This window comes from Scyliorhinus torazame, chromosome 9, assembly GCF_047496885.1.
Source record: "Scyliorhinus torazame isolate Kashiwa2021f chromosome 9, sScyTor2.1, whole genome shotgun sequence".
In the NCBI taxonomy this organism is placed as follows: domain Eukaryota; kingdom Metazoa; phylum Chordata; class Chondrichthyes; order Carcharhiniformes; family Scyliorhinidae; genus Scyliorhinus; species Scyliorhinus torazame.
This window is the reverse complement of record NC_092715.1, coordinates 147,378,796-147,400,763: the sequence shown is the minus strand read 5'-3', so window position 1 is coordinate 147,400,763 and position 21,968 is coordinate 147,378,796. Positions and strand designations below refer to the sequence as shown.

The 21,968-nt window shown below is 47.6% G+C and overlaps 1 protein-coding gene across 4 annotated transcripts in view; it reads right to left on the bottom strand.

Annotated features, from left to right (window-relative positions):
* pcsk5b (proprotein convertase subtilisin/kexin type 5b) overlaps positions 1–21,968 on the bottom strand; it is a 602,404-nt gene that overhangs the window by 284,335 nt on the left and 296,101 nt on the right. For all 4 annotated transcript variants that reach the window (XM_072516608.1, XM_072516609.1, XM_072516611.1 and 1 more), the window contains exon 13: positions 5,714–5,850. In XM_072516608.1, the coding sequence (XP_072372709.1) occupies positions 5,714–5,850 (137 nt within the window). The remainder of the gene's footprint in view (positions 1–5,713; positions 5,851–21,968) is intronic.

The window sequence follows — 21,968 nt, the reverse complement described above, 5'->3', positions numbered from 1 at the left end:
AGTGACTTCCAGGCAGTCCTGGACAAATTCGGCAAATACTGTGAGGAAAACACTCTCCAACCAGCAAGAAAAGGTAAGAGAAGCACCAGTGCTCACCACGAGGCCGAGATCCTGGAGCGGAGAACTGTTTTGATCGGCGGCCATCTTTCTAAAGGGTCTGCACTGGCACAGTTGCGCGAGAAGCGCACAGAACGGGAAGGTCCTTTTGCTCATGCACGAGATGCCGCGCATACGCAATCACGAAAACGGCCATCAGTAAAAGAACAGCGATCTGCACATGCGCAAAAGCTTCCTACGCGCTATGTCACATGCGTCATGACGTCAGAGGCTCCGGACCACGCCCATTTAAAGGGGAAACGTCATAAAGCAAAGAAAAAATCTTTTAAAGTCGTAAAACAACCTTCCTTCACTTGGAATGACAGCACAATGCCTCAAATTGAACCAGGAAATGAAACTAACCTCCGAAGAACCCTGCAACAAGCAGTTACCTATGCCCAAACTGATGATTCCGACCTTGAATTCTTTGACACCGACCTTTACATTTTCTCTAGACCTCGCGAGCCCAATGCCAGCTCCGACGCAAACAGTGATGATATGGTCCTAGAAGACTACGACTTGGACAAACCTTTCACCTTGGGTGGCTACCCCAGTACCAAATCCGAACCGCAACTAGACGTTTTGCACATTGGTGACCCCCGTATTGAATCCGGCGCAGACGCGGATTTGAGGATCTTCAGCCCAGCAGATATGACAGCCCAACTCGTGAGTGCAGGATGATGCTGCAGTCTGAAACCAAGAGACAGAGAGCAGTGCAAGCCCACAGAGAGCGGCCTGCTGCCACACAGAGCGTGGTCCACGCACCGCTCAGGGTTCCCGACTCCACGAAAGAAGACATGCAAGACTCCAGAGCGCAGTCCTTGCATGAAGAAGTGACTCAGGTGTCACAAGCCTCCGCAATGAGCTCGTGGACAGCCTCCACGATAGAAGCAACGCAAGACTCCGATGCGCAGTCCTTGCAGGAACAAGACCATGAGGGTCTAGCAACCTCCTCTGACCAACCAGCAGCAGACGATGCAAGTCTGCCATGCTCAAGTAAACAGCAAGAAGACTATGACAGTCTACCACGCTCCAGTGCACAGCAGGACGACCATGACGGTCTATCATGCTACAGTGAAGAACAAAGCGACGATGACAGTCCAAGCCCAAATGAAGGACAACAGCAAGACAATGACAGTCCACCCACATTGTTTGCGCCACCCGATGAAGACTCTGACAATTTACGCAACCCAAGTGAACAACAAGCAGCGACTGAGGATCTACCCACTGTATGTGAGACGAGTGATGACAGCATCTCACTTCCCGTGCAAAGTGACAGACCTCAGCTAGTGTGTACAGAGGCATTCAACGATCACTGTGAGATCACTGGTGACTCCGGTGACACCATGATACTTCCACCCTCATTCGCTCGAACCTCTCCACAAGTCAATGCATTCCTGCATGTTCCGACTCCAGGCGTGCAGCTTCAAGAAATCTCAGCTGACCCCAGTGAACCTGCTAAGACTCCGGACGGGGAACATCAACAAACCAACACTGACTCAGTTAAAACAGATCAGACTCCAGATGGGGAGCAACCAAACGGCGACTCTGATTCACGTAAGACGGACTTTACTCCAGACAGGGAGTGCCGCAACCTCAGTGATGGCATGCTCAGGGTGACAACAGATGCCACAACAACAGGAGATGGATCACTTAAAAATTACACTGGGTCAGTAATAACAAGCAGCGGCTACAGTCCAAGAGGAATACACCAATATTCACCACAGATATACCCACACATTTTTTCCGCACCAGCAGTGCAGCCAATGACAGCTCATGCTGGACAAACCCAGTATTCAGGCATGCAGCAGCCAGCAGTCTATGCAGCATATTCTCAAACAGGCCAGCACTACAGATTGCCCACTAATGGAATCAAGACCGAAGGAGGACTACTGCAAGCGCAATCTGCACTACAGACTGGATGCCTTAGTTACAGCCCAGGATTTGCTGCATCCCAGCCTGGCCAGACGGCATATTCCTATCAGATGCAAGGTTCTAGTTTCACACCATCACCAGGTATTTATGCGAGCAGCAATTCTGTTTCCAATTCGACAAGCTTCAATGGTTCTCAGCAGGATCACCCTTCCAGCACAGCATGTGGCCAGAACCAGTATGTACAGTCTGATCCAACTTCACTATATGGCACATCCATGGCCTCAAATGATACTGTTGATGGTACCTCTTCAACGTCAACACCTCATCAGCTACAAGATGCCACCAGACAGCACCATCAAAAACATTGAAAAAAGAAAGGGACTCCAAATCAGACAGCGAAGTGATTTGACCACTTCTTGGTTCCTGTGGCACAGGGACGTTGATGGCGTTCATAACCAAGAGAGACATTTGACCATGATGATTGATGGTTTTTGGACTCACACGGATGATTTGGACTTATTGCAATGTTCCCATGACTTGTATATACCTTATCTACCTGCTCTTTGTTGAATTTTCTTAAAGTGTACAGAAAATATGAACATATAAAAAAGGGGGGATGTGGTGATGTGCATCAATGTAAATGCATGTAGGCTAGCTAGACACTAGAGGGAGCACCAAAGACATCACACACACACACTCAGCCACTAGATCAGTTAGATAGGAGACAACCAATGGACATTCACAATACACACGGATGTGACACGACCACAGGGGGGCATTACACCAACCCATATATAAAGGACACCACACGCATGATCTGCCTCTTTCCAGTGGAGCCAGTCAGTGAGTACAGAGACAGGGTTGATTCAATATTACACCCACCACGTGGATTGCAGCAGCTGGTTAGTCAGTCTGGGTAGCTATAGTAGGATTAGCAGTAGTGTCAAACTCGAATAATAGAAGTGAAAATAGTTTAATAAATGTGTTGAAGTTATCTCCACGTCTGAGCCTTCCTTTGTAAAGTGCACCACAAGAAAGCCGCTTATGTTACACCTACAACATAACAAATCACTTTGTAGGACTGGTCAAGGGCTTTTCTTAAGTACACATGGCACCAGATCCAGTTCATTTTTCCCATCCACACACCTGTTCCATTTTTAATAAATTCTGAGGTTTATCATGCATACTTGTTACTTCGAGAATCATTTTACTTCACTTGGTACCCTACCCAGTCAGGCCACATATTTAATTCTTAAAGGTTTCAGGAAAATGGGATGGGCACGGAATATTATTGTATTACCCAATATCCCAAGAACAAAAGAAAATGCTAGAATTGTTTATGTTTATCCTAAATATTAGCAGGTGATGTTCTTGTCCGACCAGGGCTGATGAGGAAACTATTATCCAGAAATGAAATAGTTAATTAGGTCCTGTCCTAATGAAGTTTTCTCTCACTTCATGCAACAAAATACCTAGTCTTATAACATCTCGTGCATTACCAATGTTAAATTCTCAGATATGAGAATTGAAGTTTACAAGGTTCAAGCACTCATTGTTTAAAACTACTTGTTTTTCTGCAAGGTCTCTGAAAGAAGGAGTTAGTACTTTCAGAACACTCAAGAGGGTTTTGCGCCTTGTGGGTCCTAGATGCTCTGAACTGTGTGGCTGGAATTGCTCAGTGCTGGACATGGCTGGCTGAACTACAATTGGGTGATGATATTTCTGAAACAGACTGCTTAGTTTCAAGAAACACTTAATAGAAATAATGAAATTCTTCAGTTTCAGTTCTTGTAATTTTTGTACTTATACTTCCCTTCTGTGCTCCTAGTTTAACTCTTCAACCTTCAGAAGATAATATAAATATTCCTACATCGGGATCATACCAAGGCTTCAAGGATTGGCATGTGATACATCTTCAGGCTTGGAGTGAGCAATGCAAACCTCCTATGACTGGGAAAGCATACCCCATTTCCCCACCCCACTGGCATAGTTACCATCAGAAACTCAAAATTGCGACTAGTAGGCTCAAACGTCCATCCATATTTGAACACAGAATTGCCACATAAAGCAGCTGTGCCATACTGAAGGTTTTTTTCAAATATAAACTAGATACAAAAACGGGTCTTTTTGACAATCTCAAATTAAGAAGTGTTTCATTATGTTAATTACAACCATCACTGGTTAACATGATTGGTGTGTCTTTTGTATATTATTTTCTCTTCAGCTCCAAGTCTACAGGAAAACAAAATGAATTTTTTCACAACTCCTTTTAAACTCTTAACTGAACAACCTTTAGTGGTGTCAGAAACATTTAGCATGTGCTTTGGAATACAACATTGAAAAAAATCAAAACCTGGCTCAACACATAACCACTTGCAAATTAAATTATTTGATCAAAGGCTATTGCTCAATGTATTGGCTGAAAATAAACAGATCTGAAGTGATTAACAACACATTCCGAAACATTCTGGAAGAAATTACCCAGGAAACTCTGCCCGAGGGAACAAAATTAGACCTGACAGTAACACTTGATGTAATGGCACAGTTCATGAACAGGTGGGACCAGAACTAATTAAACCTCCGAGACTTAACCCATTCACCAGGGGAAATGACCTTATTTGTTTCCCAATTTCCCCCTGATGCATGTACTCCTGCTGAGTAGTTTGTACTAACAGATCAATTTTGTAGGCAAAGCTTTGTGCTGCAAAGGATGTTGTGGCTACCAGTTTATCATCTGGTCAGGCATTCTGTGGCTTAGATGGAGCTTGGTGCTCCCTATACACTCCTTTGATTAATGGAAAATATTTTTTGTGATGTTGTTAGGCTTGTTGTATTATTGCCAGTAAGACTGCATTTCCCCCTCCCTTGGCTTCTTAGTAGTGGTGGTGTTATATTTCAGGAATAAATGAAATCTGGTTTGCTTTGTCTTATGGTGCGCTGTGTCTCCACCCATGCGTAATGTTCCAGCTAAGTAATGGAAAAACATGCTTGTGCACAGAGCTTCTTTTGTAACTTGGAGAATTTTGTGATAAAACTATTGCTGCATTTATATCACGTGATACTGCTGGAGGATGCTTAGCCCACGCTGTAGAATAGACAATGTTACACCCATAGCACCTTGCAGACAGGGCGAGATGGGCACTATTGCAGGGTGCTGTGCTATCTTTCAATCCTACTGTAAACAGTGAGCAGCTCTTAACCCACTTTTTCACACTCTGCATTGCAGGCAAGGCATGTGGGAAGAAATATTAGTCATGAGCTTTGAATATTTGACAAGCTTGCTCATGGGCAAATGCTTTAAAGCTTTAATTTTGTTTCAGTGCTGCTGTCAGTGATTTGAAACCTGTCCTACTTGTAAACAGAATTGCTTCTTCAGCAAATATCTGGGGCGAGATCTTCCGGCTATTCACGCTGATTTTCCGGCCCTGCTGATGGCACACCCCTGCCATGGGTTTCCTGGCGTGTGGGGTGGATTCAATGAGAAATCCCATTGACAGCGGTGTGACCAGAAGATCCTGCTGCCGGCCAATGGCGGGCCACCTCCTGCCACCAAGACATATGCTGCAGAGAGGCCAGAGAATCTCGTCCCGGAGATTTAACAAAATTCTTTACAAATGTTTAAATAATTCATCCAATGCTAAACTATTTTAGGAATCCATACTGGAGCAGTAAAGTATTATTTAACATAAGTAACTCAAACGTTGAAAGTTTTAAACTTTTAGTAAGCCATTGTTGTAAGTACCTGGTGTTTTGAAATTTCTGAGCTGGGAAGGACTGTCGTGAATTTCAAGGACCCAGTCGCCTGCTGCCTTTTCACCCCAGCAATGAGTAGTCATGAATTCCCAACTTTTAAAGCCTTCCATGGAATGATCAAACAATCTAATATGGAAACATAGATAAGAAAATCAGGAATGAAATTCAAAGGGATACTCTCATTTTCCACCAACAGATATATCTGCCAACACCTGGAGTATTCTATTATTTTGGCACGTGTGCTGCAAAAATGTTTTCCTCTGTACTACAGGCTAGAATAGAATGCAAAGTGGCTTCAAACACTCCTCTTTGTAATTTAAGGACCGGAGCTCAAATTTAGTCAGATCAGAAGAACAAACATTATAATTGGTCTCAGAACCAATTTGCAAGATACAATATTTTAAGGTACTTCTCTCATAATGAAAGCTAGCTTTGTTTAAAGGTGGTATAGAACAAATAGCACACAATTAAGTTCATTTGGTTGATTGTGGCTGGGTTACAGTGGTGAAAGTCTCAACTATTCAATAACTTATATCCTGAACAAAGCAATGTGATTCAAATCAAGTAATTCCTTGTAATACTGTAATACGGGCTCTGATAGCAAATTAAGTATTCTGGGAAAGAGAACAGAGAACATACAGTGCAGAAGAAGGCCATTCAGCCCATTGAATCTGCACCGACCCACTTAAGCCCTCACTTCCACCTTATCCCCATAACCCAGTAACCCCTCCTATCATTTTTGTCACACCGGACTCAATTCGCAACTCATGACTACAGGTACTCTTAGATCACCATCACAGTTATCAACAATTCTACAATGGCAGACAGGGCACATTTTGTACTTCAGGTCTCTTCCCCTCTCCCTTTTGTTTTGCCACCAATGCAACTAGTTACTGTGAGCTGGTCCACCTAGAAGTTACTGGAACAATGAAGAACACCATTTAGATATACATTGCCTTGGGTTTCTGGGCCAGTTGCATTGTACAAACAATTGAAAGTCATCTACAAAATTCAATGGAAAAAGCCTAAACAAGTAAATAAACAAATTAATTAAGGGAGAAGGTTGTCGTTACAAAATTTCACTAAAAACTTTAAAAAACTGAGAATCCATCAATAGCCCAATGGCCTGGTGATTAAAGGCTATCCAACTTAGATTACTTTCAATTGTTTTCTGTTACTAGTTCTTTATAACAACCAAGGTAAACAGTAATGCCTGCATTTCTTTAAGGATCATTGTGAACTCTGTAATTTCATCTGTTGTAATAATCTACTGGTATAATAACAGCCACACAGACTTAAATGTTCCATACTAACTAGATAAGGCAGCTACAGTTAGCCTCAGCATCCTTGGAAAACAAAAATTGAAAAGTTCCTGATATGATTGTCATCCAGCAATTCCTTTAGAGAAGTGCACATGTGGACAACTGATAACTGCAGGTTTGGGCTTGATAGTAATATACTTTTAAGGTTGGACAGCCTGCTAGTTCCCAGGTTCAAAGATGTGGAATAACTGTTCTGTAAAAGATGATAAAGGGCTAGATTTTGTTTAGTGCTACAGTACCCACCTGTTGGATAGCCAGCAGCTCTGTAGTCTCACCAGCACCAACCAGAAGGACAGGTCACTACTTGTGAATAGCAGCAGTCCAACCATGCCAAGGAGCTCAGCTAAGTCATAGGGGTGTTGGGCATGGCTAAAATATCAGTGATGGCAGAATGAGCCACTTCAGTGGCCATAAACTGTCCACTTAAGAGTTTCGATAGGCCCATGGATGGGGGCAGGCCAGCTGATCTATCCTCGCTAACCCCCATCCCCGTAATTCCAGGCAGGTTGGAGGAGGGTCGGTGGTGGGAAATCCATCTGCTGGATTTTGACTCCCCTGCCTCAAAACCATCAGCAGGGGAAAGGTAAACTGCAGCCTAAACGATGATCTATTAACCATTATAATTGTACGCCAGCTAGTGTGACAAATATTAGGAGACATGGAGATGAGGAAACCATCTATGACACATTACTTAAAATTGTAGAAGACTGTTTCTTCAAAAAGGTTCACTTGTAGTTGTTTGAGTATTTGAATGTTCAAGGTAAATAAAAGCAATATATTCCAAGGAGAGAAATTTTCTCTGTAGCTGAAGTAACAAATGTGTTAATGGAGCAGATTCTGAACAGCAGCGAAAATACAGGGGGCGGGATTCTCCCAGTCCTGGGCCAGGCCAGAGAAATCCCGTGAACGGGCCACGCTGTCCCGAGATTCTCCACAGAACGGAGAATCGGCGCAGCACTGGTCACGGGCCACTCTACGCGGCCGGCCCGCCGATTCTCGGCCCGGGATAGACCGAGCAGCCGTCAGAAAAGAGCAGAGTCCCGCCGACGCCGATCTAACCTGCTCTGGGCCGGCGGGACTTCGGCGTGTAAGGGTTGGGTGGCGGCCTTTGGCGGGGGGGGGGGGGGGGGGGGGGGGCGGGGCGGGGAGAAGAGAGTCCGACCCCGGGGGGACCTCCGATGTGGCCTGGCCCGCGTGGACACTCTGCCGCGGGCTCGGAGAATCCCGCCCAGGGGCTTTGACCCTTGATAAACCATCACGTCTAAGGATTACCATTAAAAAGTCTTGTCTTAGAGCTTTAATTTTTAATGATATGATTTCAAAAAGGTTTGGAAGAATAATGGCGCAACTGAGAGTGAGCCATCATTGCTAATATAGAAGAATTTGGATTGGGATGTTCCATTTAAGGCCCAAGTCCCTTGGTAGGACCAGGAACCAGGAATGTTTCCCACCACAAAGGCCAATGGGAATTCACACCAATTTGCATGATGCTGGGCTTACTTATTATGCAGTTAGGAAACCGTTAGGGGTTTCCTAACATATTGACGTGGGCTGGTTACACGTACCCTGCTAGCATATCTTGGTGTTGTTATGGGCCAGGGTTTAGAAAACTCCAAACTATATCATGGAGTTCACCTGACCCACGACTTTTAATAGATTTTGGTTATGGGGAGCACAAGGGTCCACTCTCCAGGTGTTATGCAACAGAGACCGTAAGCATTTTTAAAACAAAACAATGTTATTCTATGAACCCAGTTCACATTTTATAAACATACAGTAAACATCTTATCAACTACCAACACACAACCCCACAGATTCAATACTTTATGGTAACTCTTAATACCTTTCCGAGCAACATCCATAAGTTAAACCATTTTTAACAAAGGCAGCAGGTTTAAATTCTCTACAGAAACTGGTATTACTTTGAAATCATCAAGTGAGCTGAAGACATTCTTTAGCTTGTAGAGAGAGAGATCAGAACACCCTCTTGCTTTGAATGCAACTCTCCAATACTGAAAACGAAACTAAGACACACTGCAGCTGCCAGCTCAAAACAAAAGTAAAAGACAGAAAGACAGCTCCACCCAAACACTGACATCACTGCAGCTATTTGATAAACACCCATTACTTAAAGGTACATCCACATGACAGCATCATATTTATAAAGGCGTCTGAACACCTTCATGGTTGCAAACCCCCCCCCCCATGGATGAAGTTGGCCCGGCAGGGATGGCCCAGGGAATTCCAGTCTCGAGAATCAGCAACACTTCCCTTTAGGTACTGATAATGCAATGGAGGCCAGGAGGGGAATCCTGTATCCCGAGGATGGAAGGAACAGGTCAAGCCACCTGACTGACGCAGCGTGGGTGGAAGTTGCCAGGGAGGTCATTGCCCAGGGTCTCCACCGGAAGACTGCCCTGCAGTGCTGCAAATGCATTAATGACCTAATTCATTCCGCCAGGGTAAGTGAATCCTCAATTACGAACATTCACCAGAGGAAATATGGGCCTCAGTGGCACCATCAGTGCGACCCATCTATAAAAGCTACTCAATGTGAAAAGGTGATGCTTCATAGTTCCACTGCTGTTTATCTAATCTGCAGGTGGAGAGGCCACTGCTGGTCCCTGACCCTTCCACACAGAGAGCTCCAATGCTGTGGGGGAGCAAAGTTGGGTTAGGGGTTGAGGGAATCATCAAACACTGCTGATGACATAACATGCCTCAGGTGAGCTTTATCCTTCTATTTGCATGGTCTTACTGCTCTGGCGGGTTCTTCCCCAAAAACCTTGTGGACATTCTGCAGTGCATCAATCATATTTCACACAATCCAGTAGGTTATTTGTAAGACTGGAAGCATGAGATAGATACTGGATACTACTCTCATCACCATCTCGTCTTTGCATTGGTTATGGCACAACAGAGAGAGCGGGAGGGCCTATCTTTATTATTGAGGAACCTCAGAGATTGAGGAGCGGGCAGCTGAGCTGGCAGTGGAGGAACAGAGGATTAAGTCTGTCCAGGTGGAGTAGTCGGTGGCAGTAGTTATCCAGTAAGGATCCATGCATGATGTAGTTGCATAGAAACCCAAGGTTCAAGCATTCCTCCATCTTGGGACAGATCATACAGTCACTCGCTCTCTCTTCTTTCACTTGTAGGTGTCAGCAGAAAGAGGAGAAGGACAGAAGAAGTCATATTCGGCAGTAATTCCAAACCACATAGGATGAAGGACATTCGACAGGAGAAGGAAAGTGCCCCTGTAGAACTGTCACAGAAGTTACTTGCTCACTCCTGTAGCACAGAAACACACATCTTGGTGGGTACCAGTTCTAGTTCAGGCAGAATCTCATTCTGGTGGTCACTGTACGATATGTATTCACAGCAGGAGGACTCAGGGCCAACTAAACTCACTTCTGGGGAAGAGGCATCTGATATGTGAATGGCCTGGACTGAAATGATGCCAGAGGTGGGGGAACATCAGGTAGAAGTGGTGGAGGCACTCAATTGAGTGGCATGTGAAGCGGAGGAGTCCACCTACCCGCTCTCCAATGGTTCCACACCTGTGTGCACATGACAGTCTCCATGGGGAGTTTTGTGAACACCATGGAGAACCTCATTCAGCAGAACACCAAGTTTCTGTCGGGGGTGCACGCAGAGCTGCACTCATCACTGCAGCCATGGGTGAGGTCTTGCTGTGGCTATGCAAGGGGTGAATGGGCACCTCGACCACCCTCAGGTGCCCCTTTCCTCAAGGGGTCGGGCAGGGGACCTTGGGCACCCAAAGGGTGCACTGAAAGTGGTTGTTGGACACCCCTGGAATCTCTATTCACACTTTTGAGGGCACCCAGCCATTCGGAATTTCCCTGGTCTGTGACCCTTTCAACTTTGTCCTCTGTGATCACAGAGTGAGCAGCTGCACCATAGCAAAACAGCCCAAGTAAGCCTGGGCTCTCCAGACCTCAGCTATCCAAGGTCATCCAACAACAGGGCAACTCTAGACCTGCCCCACCTCTTCATTCCTCTCCTTCCCATTTTGTAACCCCCAGCACAGACCATTGCCGCCCAACAGAACCTCGTGCAGCAAATTGCCTGCAGCACGAATATCCACATCCTGGAAATTCCACCCACCCACTGCTGGATCTGGATGTGGTATTTCAGGGCTTACAATTGCTGGAAACCTTCATCTTCCTCTCTCCGCAAGCCTCCCCAGGTGAGTTCTGACATGTCCACACCATATTGATCTGGAATGGCTTCATAGGGGCTTCTGGTGGGAATGGCAACCTGCCATGGCAGATGGGAGCACATGTTCCTACTGTCATTTAATGCTGGTGGAATCAATTTTTCAGCTCCTGCAGCATTGTCCACCCCCCACTGCCCACCTTTAAACCCATAGCTGGTGGGGCTGGAAAATAAAAACTTGCAGAGTTTGTTTTAATCAACATTTGACATATTTCAGGATCAGGACACCAATTTTCTAACTGTTCGTGAAATGCCTCATAATATCTTTCAACATATACTGAACTGCCCCACAAAACAACTTCATAATACTTTTACCATAAGGGAATATTTTATTAAAAAGTAAAGGACTATTCAATTCTTTTGTTGATTAATTAGAATTATTCCATTTCACATTCCTTTCAAAAATGCTACAATTAAGGCAAAGTTTCACCACTAATGTTTTCTAGCTCAGTTGGCTGATGATGCAGAATAGGCCAACAGTGCAGGTTCAGTTCCCATACCGGCTGACGTTATTCATGAAGGCTTCACATTCTCAACCTTGCCTGTGATGTGGGAATCCTCAGGTTAAATCAACACCAGTCAGCTCTCCCCCTCAAAGGGGAAAGCAGCCTTTGCTCATCTAGGACTATGTTGACTTCACAATATAAATAACAAATTAGCCATTCAACACCAAGATTTTCTAAACAAAGCAAGAGTTTAAATTTAACACAGGGCTAATAGGTAGGGCCTTTCTCACAATGAAAATTACAGCAAATGCTATCTTTATTGATTTTCTTTCCCTACAATTATTAAAAATAGATGCTTGCCAAATGGAGCTTAAAGCTGCCAGAAATATTTCAATGTTCCATTCACCAATTTTACAAATTAAAAAATGAAGTTAACAAACAGCCAGAATTTAGAATTTCATCAAAATAAATTATAAACATTCCCATGGCTAAATGCACTCAAGCTCAATTTCAAAATGGTATCTATTGTAATTTGGAGAAGTGGAAACCGGGGCGGAATTCTCCCCCCCCCCCCCACGCCGGGTGGGAGAATCGCCCGGGCGCTACGCGAGTCCCGCCACGCCGCCCCGATGCCCGCACGCGATTCTCCCACCCCCCCCCAAACTGGCGCGGCGAGAATCACGGCTGGCCGCTGGGAGAATCGCCGCTTTCCGTTGGTAACGGGCGAGCGGCGATTCTCCGGCCCGGATGGGCCGAGCGGCCTGCCTAACACGACAGGTTCCCGCCGACGCCATCCACACCTGGTCGCTTCCGGCGGAAACAGCGGGGGAACGCTGGGGGGGGGCGGCCTGTGGTGTGGGGTTCCTGCACTGGGGGGGGGCTTCAAAAGGGGTCTGGCCCACAATCGGTGCCCACCGATCGGCGGGCCGGCCTCTCTGAAGGAGGACCTCCTTTCCTCTGCCGCCCGCAAGATCCATCCGACATCTTCTTGCGGGGCGGCCGCAGGGAGGACGGCAACCGCGCATGCGTGGGTTGGCACCGGGTAACCCACGCATGCGCGGGCGACGTCATTAATGTGGCGCCGGTCGCGTCATTTACGCGGTGCCGCTTTTACGCGGCGCCAAGGCCCGGCACGCGTGAATGACGCGGCGCCGCTCCTAGCCCCCGGGGGCGGGAGAATAGGGGGCTGGGAGCGGTTTTCACTCCGCCGTCGGGACTTAGTCTCCCGATGGGAGAATTGCGCCCCACAACCTAAAATTGTTAAAGAAGACGAGTACCACCTGCCCTGTTTCATCTCTCTAGTTTCAATTTCAAAGGACACTTCACCTGCTGGTAATATTGGAGACAGGTTATCAAACATTACAACAATAGGGCAGCCCACACAAAGAAAACAAGAGTGGAATCATTCAGAATAAATGACACATGGGGATCTTATTGAAACTTACAGGTTAATGCGAGGCCTGGATAGAGTGGACGTGAAGAGGATGTTTCCACTTGTAGGAAAAACAAGAAGCAGAAGACACAATCTCAGACTAAAGGGACGATCCTTTAAAACAGAGATGAGAAGGAATTTCTTCAGCCAGAGGGTGATGAATCTGTGGAACTCTTTGCCGCAGAAGGCTGTGGAGGCCAAATCACAGTGTCTTTAAGACAGAGATAGATAGGTTCTTGATTAATAAGGGGATCAGGGGTTATGGGAAGAAGGCAGGAGAATGGTGATGAGAAAAATACCAGCCATGATTGAATGGCAGAGCAGACGCGATGGGCCGAGTGGCCTAATTCTGCTCCTATGTCTTAAGGCTGTTGGACTATAATAGTGAGTTGTATTTGTTTGTGGTTATTTCGGGATTTTATTAAGTTGACAAACAAGAGGATTTTTTTTTGCTTATGAAAACAATGAGCCTGGGCGGGATTCTCCAATAATGGGGATCTGTCCCCACTCCAGCGTGAAAACGCGGGGAATCACTCTGGACTATCTGAAGAAAGTCCAGAGTGATTCTCCGACCTGGAGGGGCTAGCAGGGCCCCCGAATAGACGTCGTATCTCCGGCTGCCGATACTTTCGGTCGGGGGTCCGCGCATGCGCACGGCGGCGGTCTGCGTCGGCCACCCCACGCGACATGGTGGACCCACATCACGGACTGGCACCAAATAAAAGCCCCCCACGAGATTGCGTGCACCCACGGGGGGGCGGAGAATCGCGGGAGTGGGATCGCGCCGGATTTCGGTGTCGACGCCCATTCTCCGCCCCTGTGACGATTCGACATTTCGACATGGAGACTCAGAGAATCCTGTCCCCTATCTTTCTTACAAGTCATTTTAACATTAAAAAAAAAAAATCATCTTGGGATATGAACATTGCCAATAAAGCTGGCATATATTACTTAGGTGACGGAAAGCGTTCATGAACTCAATTGTTTATTATGACTGGCTTCCTAGGCAATTTCTGAAAGCGTTAAGACTGTTTTGATGTGAGGTTGGAATCATGTGCAGATCGAGCAAGCTAAGGATGATGGAAATACTTCCATTAAAGACATAAGTGAGGCACTTGGGTTTGCCACTTGTACTGATTTTAGAATTTTAAAATTAAAAAAAAATATATCCCAGTTACATGTTTAAGTCCCAATAGTAAACAAGAGAGTCAAAGTCTGGTAGCAGGGTTTCTGACCCCAACACCGATGGGTATCATCAATTGGGGCGGGGGGGGGGGGGGGGAAATGAGTAACTTTGGAGACCTATTAAAAGACTACAACTCTTCAAATTTTCCAGTCCTGTTCATGACGATATCTGCTGACGTAAATTGGGATCAATTTAAAACTCAGGCGAGGCATTGTGCAAATATTGTATACGAATCAGACCAGGTATACTGGGAAATACCAGCACACTGTGTATACATGCAGAAGCTGGTGATTCCACAAAGGAAAGAGTTAATAGATCTTGGAACAATTCCCTCTGGCAGCTCTGATTTCAGCCGCCATAATAGATCTTGTGTACTTTAGCTGAAGAAAACTTCAACTTGTATTTGCAATAGTTTAGAATCAACTTTGTCATGAGCAGGGGTCACACTGATTACACACACAGGTTGTGCAGCACTGCAAGCCGATGGTTGCACAATAAACTGAGCACTGCTGGTTGTGTTAAGAGCTTCCAACCTAGTGAATTAGTACTTGACACACAAGTGATCGGTGTATGGTGCAGTAATGGAGTGGAATACTTTTAACAAAACCAGTTTCAACACAGTAGTGGGCCTTTGCCTGCTCTGCACCTGCAGATATTAGATAAATTATCCATTGAGCAGCTGTTTTCTCTCAGGAATAGCTCCAGCCACTCATCAGCTGGCAAAAGGAACTTGAGAGGAAATCCAGACACACTAAATAGGCTAATGAAAACTTTCTGTCCTTTCCTAGAAACGGATTACCATGGAAATATTTTTTTTTAACAAGACTGTTTCAGACATTTTAGAACACTATCTTAAACATGTGTTAAACTGCAAGGAATTTTTTTAGCCTGCTAAAAGGTACCATTTTCTATATTCTAATCCCATGTGGACAATAGAAGGGAACGTTATTACACAAGGTTATGTGAAGCCTCTCTAGGAGTGTTAAAAGCAACTCATCGTTAATTTATATATATTTCTTCAAATTCATCTTCAGTAATCCCTGCCTTCACCCACCCACACTTGGGAGGGAAATATCAGGCAGCCTCAAGAGAGTTAGGGGTACTGTAGACAAACTGTAGTACTGCACACAAACAAGGTATGCAATACATGATAAAGTAGGAGGTAAGGTACAAAGATAAAGGCAGGACTAGGGGCTTTTCATTTAAGCTCCATATGGTTTTCAAAGTACAGTAATGGCTATTATTCTCAATGTATATTTTGCCAAGGAAACTAGCTTTTGTGTTTGTGAAGTACTGGGGTTGCCTTATAGGAAGAAGCTAGAGTTTCGAAGCAAGGGCTGAGTTTTTTCCAATCATCATCAGCTCCATCATATTACAATGCCCGTCTAGCATCAGCTCAAATACATCCACTGAGAAGGGTATTATAGTGAGTTGGAAACATTTTCACTGAGTGAGATATCATGCTCCAGTGAGAGAACCCAATACTACCAATGTTCTTCTGGCTAGTTTCCCATTCTTTCATTCTTCATAACCATCATTCAAAATTCTGCAGCCTGTTCCCTATCAAACATGAGATTCACTCACCCATTACTCTTGTGCTTCTTTATCTTTAATAATAATAATCTTTGTCACAAGTAGGCTTACATTAACACTGCAATAACGTTACTGTGAAAATCCCCTAGTCGCCACATTTTGGCGCCTGTTCAGGTACACAGAGGGAGAATTCAGAATGTCCAAATGACCTAACAGCACATCTTTCGGGATCTTTATTGACTCAAGCGTGTAACAATGCTTCAAATTCACCATCATCCTCATGTTTAAATCCCTTGATTGTGTCGTTCTTTTCCCCAACCTCCTCCAGACCTACAACTCACTTAACTCTCCATTGCTCCAGATCTGGTCTCTTGAGCGTTTCACCCCCACCATCTGCATCAATGACGTCCAAGACTGCAGGGTTCCTTGTGCTGGAAACACTTCTTTAAACCCTTCAAATCTTCACCTCTTCTTTTAAAACCTCAGAAAAATCCACCTCTAACCAAGCTTTTTGGTATGTCATCCTAATGTAAACCCTTTAGATCAGCATACATTTTATTTAATGATTACTCCTCTGTGACACGCTTTGGGACACTTCTCTACATTGTACAAAAGGATAATGGCGGCATGGTGGCACAGTGATTAGCACTGCTGCCTCACAGCTCCAGGTCTCTGGTTCAATTCTGGCCTCGGGTGACTGTCTGTGTGGAGTTTGCACATTCTCCCAGTGTCTGTGGGGGTTTCCTCCGGGTGCTCGGGTTTCTTCCCACAGACCAAATATGTGCAGATTAGGTGGATTGCCCCCTAGTGCCCATAAAAGGTTAGGTGGGGTTACTGGGTTACAGGGATAGGGTATGGAGGCATGGGATTAAGTAGGGTGCTCTTTCCACGGGCTGGTGCAAGCCCGGTGGGCCAAATGGCCTTCTTCTGCACTGTAAATTCTATGTTTCTATGACATAGACAAATGGCTGATTAAGGTTGATGCAAAGAAGTGTGCAATGATATATTTTGACAGGAAGAATGTGGAGAGACAGTGCAAAATTGATGCACGATCAATCAAACTCGAAGACGAGGTTGTATCATAACTGAAGGCTTTAATGGACTAGATCTGTTCCCCAGCAGCTTCGGTACAGAATGAGGGCTGCTGGGACGGCATCTGTTCTTATACCCCGCCTGTCAGGGTGGAGCCACATACCAAACATCCAATGGCAAGCTGCTAGGCTTACCCAATGGTCTACAGCCTCTCGAGTACTGCAATACCTGATACTACTACATTCACCCCCTGTTAAAAAAGAATCCGGCGGGGGTGGTGGCCAGTGGTTGCAATTGCATTTAACATGGTATGATCAGATATGGAGGTACCGTGAGTATTTACAAGTATGGCAGATGTATATAGTCAGTGTTCATGTACAGTTACAGTTACAGTGTAACAATCAGTCGGTCGGGTGGTCTGGTCATCCTCCTGGATCGTCTGAGCCTCTGTGGCGGTTCTGGTGGGGGTCCGGGCCTCTGCGACTCCAGGAGCGTGGCTTCATCGTCCATGGCAGCTTAGTCACCCCTAGGCGGCGCTGGTGGGGCAAATGGTTGACCCGAGAGGGGGGCGTCGGTGGGTGGGATGGCCTAGGTAGGAGCGAATGGAGGACCGACCCCCCAGTGAGGTGCTGTGGGGGAGGGGGGGGGGTTAATGGTTCGGGTGCGCGTGGGGTTCCAGCGGCGCCAGGTGCTGGAGGGAGACTGTATCTTGCCGGCCGTCAGGGAACGCCACGTAGGCGTACTGGGGGTTAGCATGCAGCAGGTGAACCCTCTCGACCAACGGGTCCGACTTGTGCGCCCGCACGTGTTTCCGAAGCAGGATGGGTCCGGGTGTCGCTAGCCAGGTTGGGAGCGAGGTCCCGGAGGAGGACTTCCTGGGGAAGACAAGGAGACGTTCATGAGGTGTCTGATTGGTAGTTGTACAGAGCAGCGACCGAATGGCGTGGAGGGCCTCCAGGAGGACTTCCTGCCAGCGGGAGACTCCTGGACCGCAGGGCCAGTAGAACGGTCTTCCAGACCGTTTCGTTCTTCCTCTCTACCTGCCCGTCTCCCCGAGGGTAGCAACTGGTCGTCCTGCTTGAGGCGATGCCCTTGCTGAGCAGGAATTGGCGCAGTTCGTCGTTCATAAAGGAGGACCCCCTATCACTGTGTATGTACGCGAGGAACCCAAACAGTGTAAAGATACCCTGGAGGGCCTTGATGACAGTGGTAGTGGTCATGTCGGGGCAGGGGATGGCGAACGGGAACCGGGAGTACGTGTCAATCACGTTCAGGAAATACGTGTTGCGGTCGGTGGAGGGGGGGGGGGGGGGGGAGGGCCTTTGAAGTCCATACTGAGGCGTTCAAAGGGACGGGAAGCCTTTATCAGGTGCGCCCTCTCTGGCCGGTAGAAGTGCGGTTTGCACTCCGCGCAGATTTGGCAGTCCCTGGTGACTGTCCTGACCTCCTCGATGGAGTAGGGCAGGTTGCGGGCCTTAATGAAGTGGAAAAAGCGAGTGACCCCCGGGTGGCAGAGGTCCTCGTGGAGCTCTCGGAGGCGGTCCACTTGTGCAGTGGCACACGTGCCGCGGGACAGGGCATCGGGAGGCTCGTTTAGCTTCCCAGGACGGTACAAGATCTCGTAGTTGTCGATGGAGTTCTATCCTCCACCACAAGATCTTGTCGTTCTTTATCTTGCCCCGCTGTGCATTATCAAACATGAACGCTACCGACCGTTGGTCAGTGAGTAGAGTGAATCTCCTGCCGGCCAGGTAATGCCTCCAATGGCGCACAGCTTCAACTATGGCTTGTGCCTCCTTTTCGACCGAAGAATGACGAATTTCTGAAGCATGGAGGGTACGGGAGAAGAAGGCCACGGGTCTGCCTGTTTGGTTGATGGTGGCCGCCAGAGCTACGTCGGACGCATCGCTCTCGACCTGGAAGAGGAGGGACTCGTCGATGGCGCGCATCGTGGCCTTTGCAATGTCTGCTTTGATGCGGCAGAAGGCCTGGCGGGCCTCCATCGACAGGGGGAAGGTTGTGGACTGGATCAGGGGTCTGGCTTTGTCTGCGTAGTTGGGGACCCACTGGGCGTAATAACTGAAAAACCCGAGGCAGCGCTTCAGGGCCTTGGGGCAGTGAGGGTAGGGGAACTCCATAAGGGGGCGCATGCGTTCAGGGTCGGGGCCTATAACTCCATTTCGCACTACGTAGCCGAGAATGGCTAGGCGGTCAGTGCTAAAGACGCATTTATCCTTATTGTACGTTAAATTAAGGATTTTCGCGGTCTGGAGAAATTTTCGGAAGTTGGTGTCGTGGTCCTGCTGGTCATGGCCGCAGATGGTGACGTTATCAAGATACGGGAACGTTGCGTGTAAGCCGTACCGGTCAACCATTCGGTCCATCTCGCATTGGAAGACCGAGACCCCATTAGTGACACCAAAGGGAACCCTTAAAAATTGGTAGAGCCGCCCATTTGCTTCGAAGACTGTGTACTTGCGGTCACTAGTGCGGAGAGGTAGCTGATGGTAGGCGGACTGGAGATCCACCGTGGAGAAGACCTTGTATTGCGCGATCCGGTTCACCAGGTCGGATATGCCGGGGGGGGGGGGGGGGGGGGGGGGGGAGGGTACGCATCCAGCTGCGTAAACCTGTTGATGGTCTGAAAGCATTTAGATGGTTACATGGGTAAGATGGGTATAGAGGGTTATGGGCCAAGTGCGGGCAACTGGGACTAGCGTAAACCTGTTGATGGTCTGAAAGCATTTAGATGGTTACATGGGTAAGATGGGTATAGAGGGTTATGGGCCAAGTGCGGGCAACTGGGACTAGCTTAATGGTAAAAAACTGGGCGGCATGGACTGGTTGGGCCGAAGGGCCTGTTTCCATGCTGTAAACTTCTATGATTCTATGACTGTAGTCAATGACCATCCTATGTTTCTCCCCGGTCTTTACCACCACTACTTGAGCTCTCCAGGGACAGTTGCTAGCTTCAATGACCTCTTCCCTCAGTAGCCTTTGGACCTTTGACCTGATGAAGGTCCGGTCCTGGGCACTGTACAGTCTGCGACGGGTTTGCAATCCGGGGTGAGGTTCGCAAACAGGGAAGGCGGGTCGACTTTAAGGGTCGCGAGGCCGCAGACAGTAAGGGGGGACTATAGGGCCGCCGAATTTAAAAGTGAAGCTTTGCAAGTTACATTGGAAGTCTAACCCCAGGAGTGTAGCCGCACAGAGGTGCGGCAGGACATAAAGGCAGAAATTGTTGAATTTCCTGCCTTGGACAGTGAGGTTTGCTAGGCAAAACCCCTTTATCTCCACCGAGTGTGACTCGGAGGCCAGGGAGATTCTTTGGTTTACAGGGTGGGTAACAAGTGAACAGCGCCTTACCGTGTCGGGGTGTATAAAGCTCTCCGTGCTCCCAGAGTCGATCAGGCAAGACGTCTCGTGGCCGTTGATGAAGATAGTCGTCGTTGCTGTTGCGAGTGTCCGAGGTCGATTTTGGTTCAGCGTCACCGAGGCCAGATGGAGCAGTTGTGGGTTGCGATCGGGCAGCATGTAGTCGGCTGTGCTGGGGGCCTGGGGCCCCATCCAAGGTGGCGTCTCCCATGGATCGCGCATGGTGGTCGGCGATGTACAAAATGGTGGCGGGGATGGACAAAATGGCGGCGCCCATCCGTCCAGCATGGTGTCAGAGGGGCAAGATGGCCACGGCCGTGGGTCGGGCGTGGTCCTCTGAGAGGGGGGTGGCGGTGAGTGCTGGCCGCCTAGGGCCTGAAGGGAAGGTTGCCGCGGCGGTCCGGAGTCGTTGGAGACCGCGGCCACAGCTCGTGCTTGGCAGACCCCCACAAAGTGGCCCTTCTTGCCGCACCCTTTGCAGGTGGAGGTGCGGGCTGGACAGCGCTGGCAGGGGTGTTTCGCCTGCCTGCAGAAGAAGCAACGGGGCCCAACGGAGCTAGTGGGCCGTCTTACAGCGCAAGCCTGCGGGGACACGGGGAAGGTCAATGGGGCTGCTGCTGCGGGATGCCACGCAGTCCAGGGGGCCGCCGCGCGGGCGGGCGCATAGGACTGCGCGTTTTGGGAGGCAACATCCATGGACTCTGCCAGGGCCCGTGCCTCTCTCAGTCCCAGGGTGTCCTTTTCTTAAAGTCTTTGTCGGATCTCTGAAGAGCTCATACCTGCTTCGAAGGCATCCCGGATTAGATGTTCCTTGTGCTCGCTGCCCGAAACTTGCGGGCAGCCACAGTTTCTGCCTAGCACTAGTAGCGCACGGTAGAAGTCCTCCAGCGATTCCCCTGGGCTTTGCCATCTAGTTGCAAGCAGGTGACGTGCGTAGACCTGGTTCACAGGGCATATATAATGTCCCTTTAATAGTTTGATCGCATCATCATAGTCCTCCGCCTCCACGATGAGGGAGAAGATTCCAGGGCTTACTCTCGAGTGCAGAAGATGCAGTTTCTGTTCTCCTGAGGGGGTGACTCCGGCCGTATCGAGGTAGCCTTTAAAGCACGCCAGCCAGTGCTTAAAAATCGCAGCCGAGTTCTCCGCGTGGGGGCTGAGTTGTAGACACTCCGGCTTGATTCGGAGATCCATTCTTTCAGCTTAAGTGTAGTCGATTAAATTGATGCACGATCAATTAAACTCAAAGACGAGGTTGTATCATAACTGAAGGCTTTAATAGACTAGATCTGTTCCCCAGCAGCTTCGGTACAGAATGAGGGCTGCTGGGACGGCATCTGTTCTGATACCCCGCCTGTCAGGGCGGAGCCACATACCAAACATCCAATGGCAAGCTGCTAGGCTTACCCAATGGTCTACAGCCTCTCGGGTACCGCAATACCTGATACTACCACAAAAATAAAGGGAGAAATTCTAAAGGAGGTGCAGGAACAAAGGGATCCTTCTGCACTGTAATTTCTATGATTCTATGGATCAGAGTGTATATGTTCTGAAGATATTGAAGTTGAGAGAGCAGTTAATAAATCATATGGAATCCTTGTTTTTATTAATAGGGATATTGAGTACAACAGTAAGGAGGTCATGTTGAATTTGAAGACACTCATTAGGCCTCATCTAGTGTA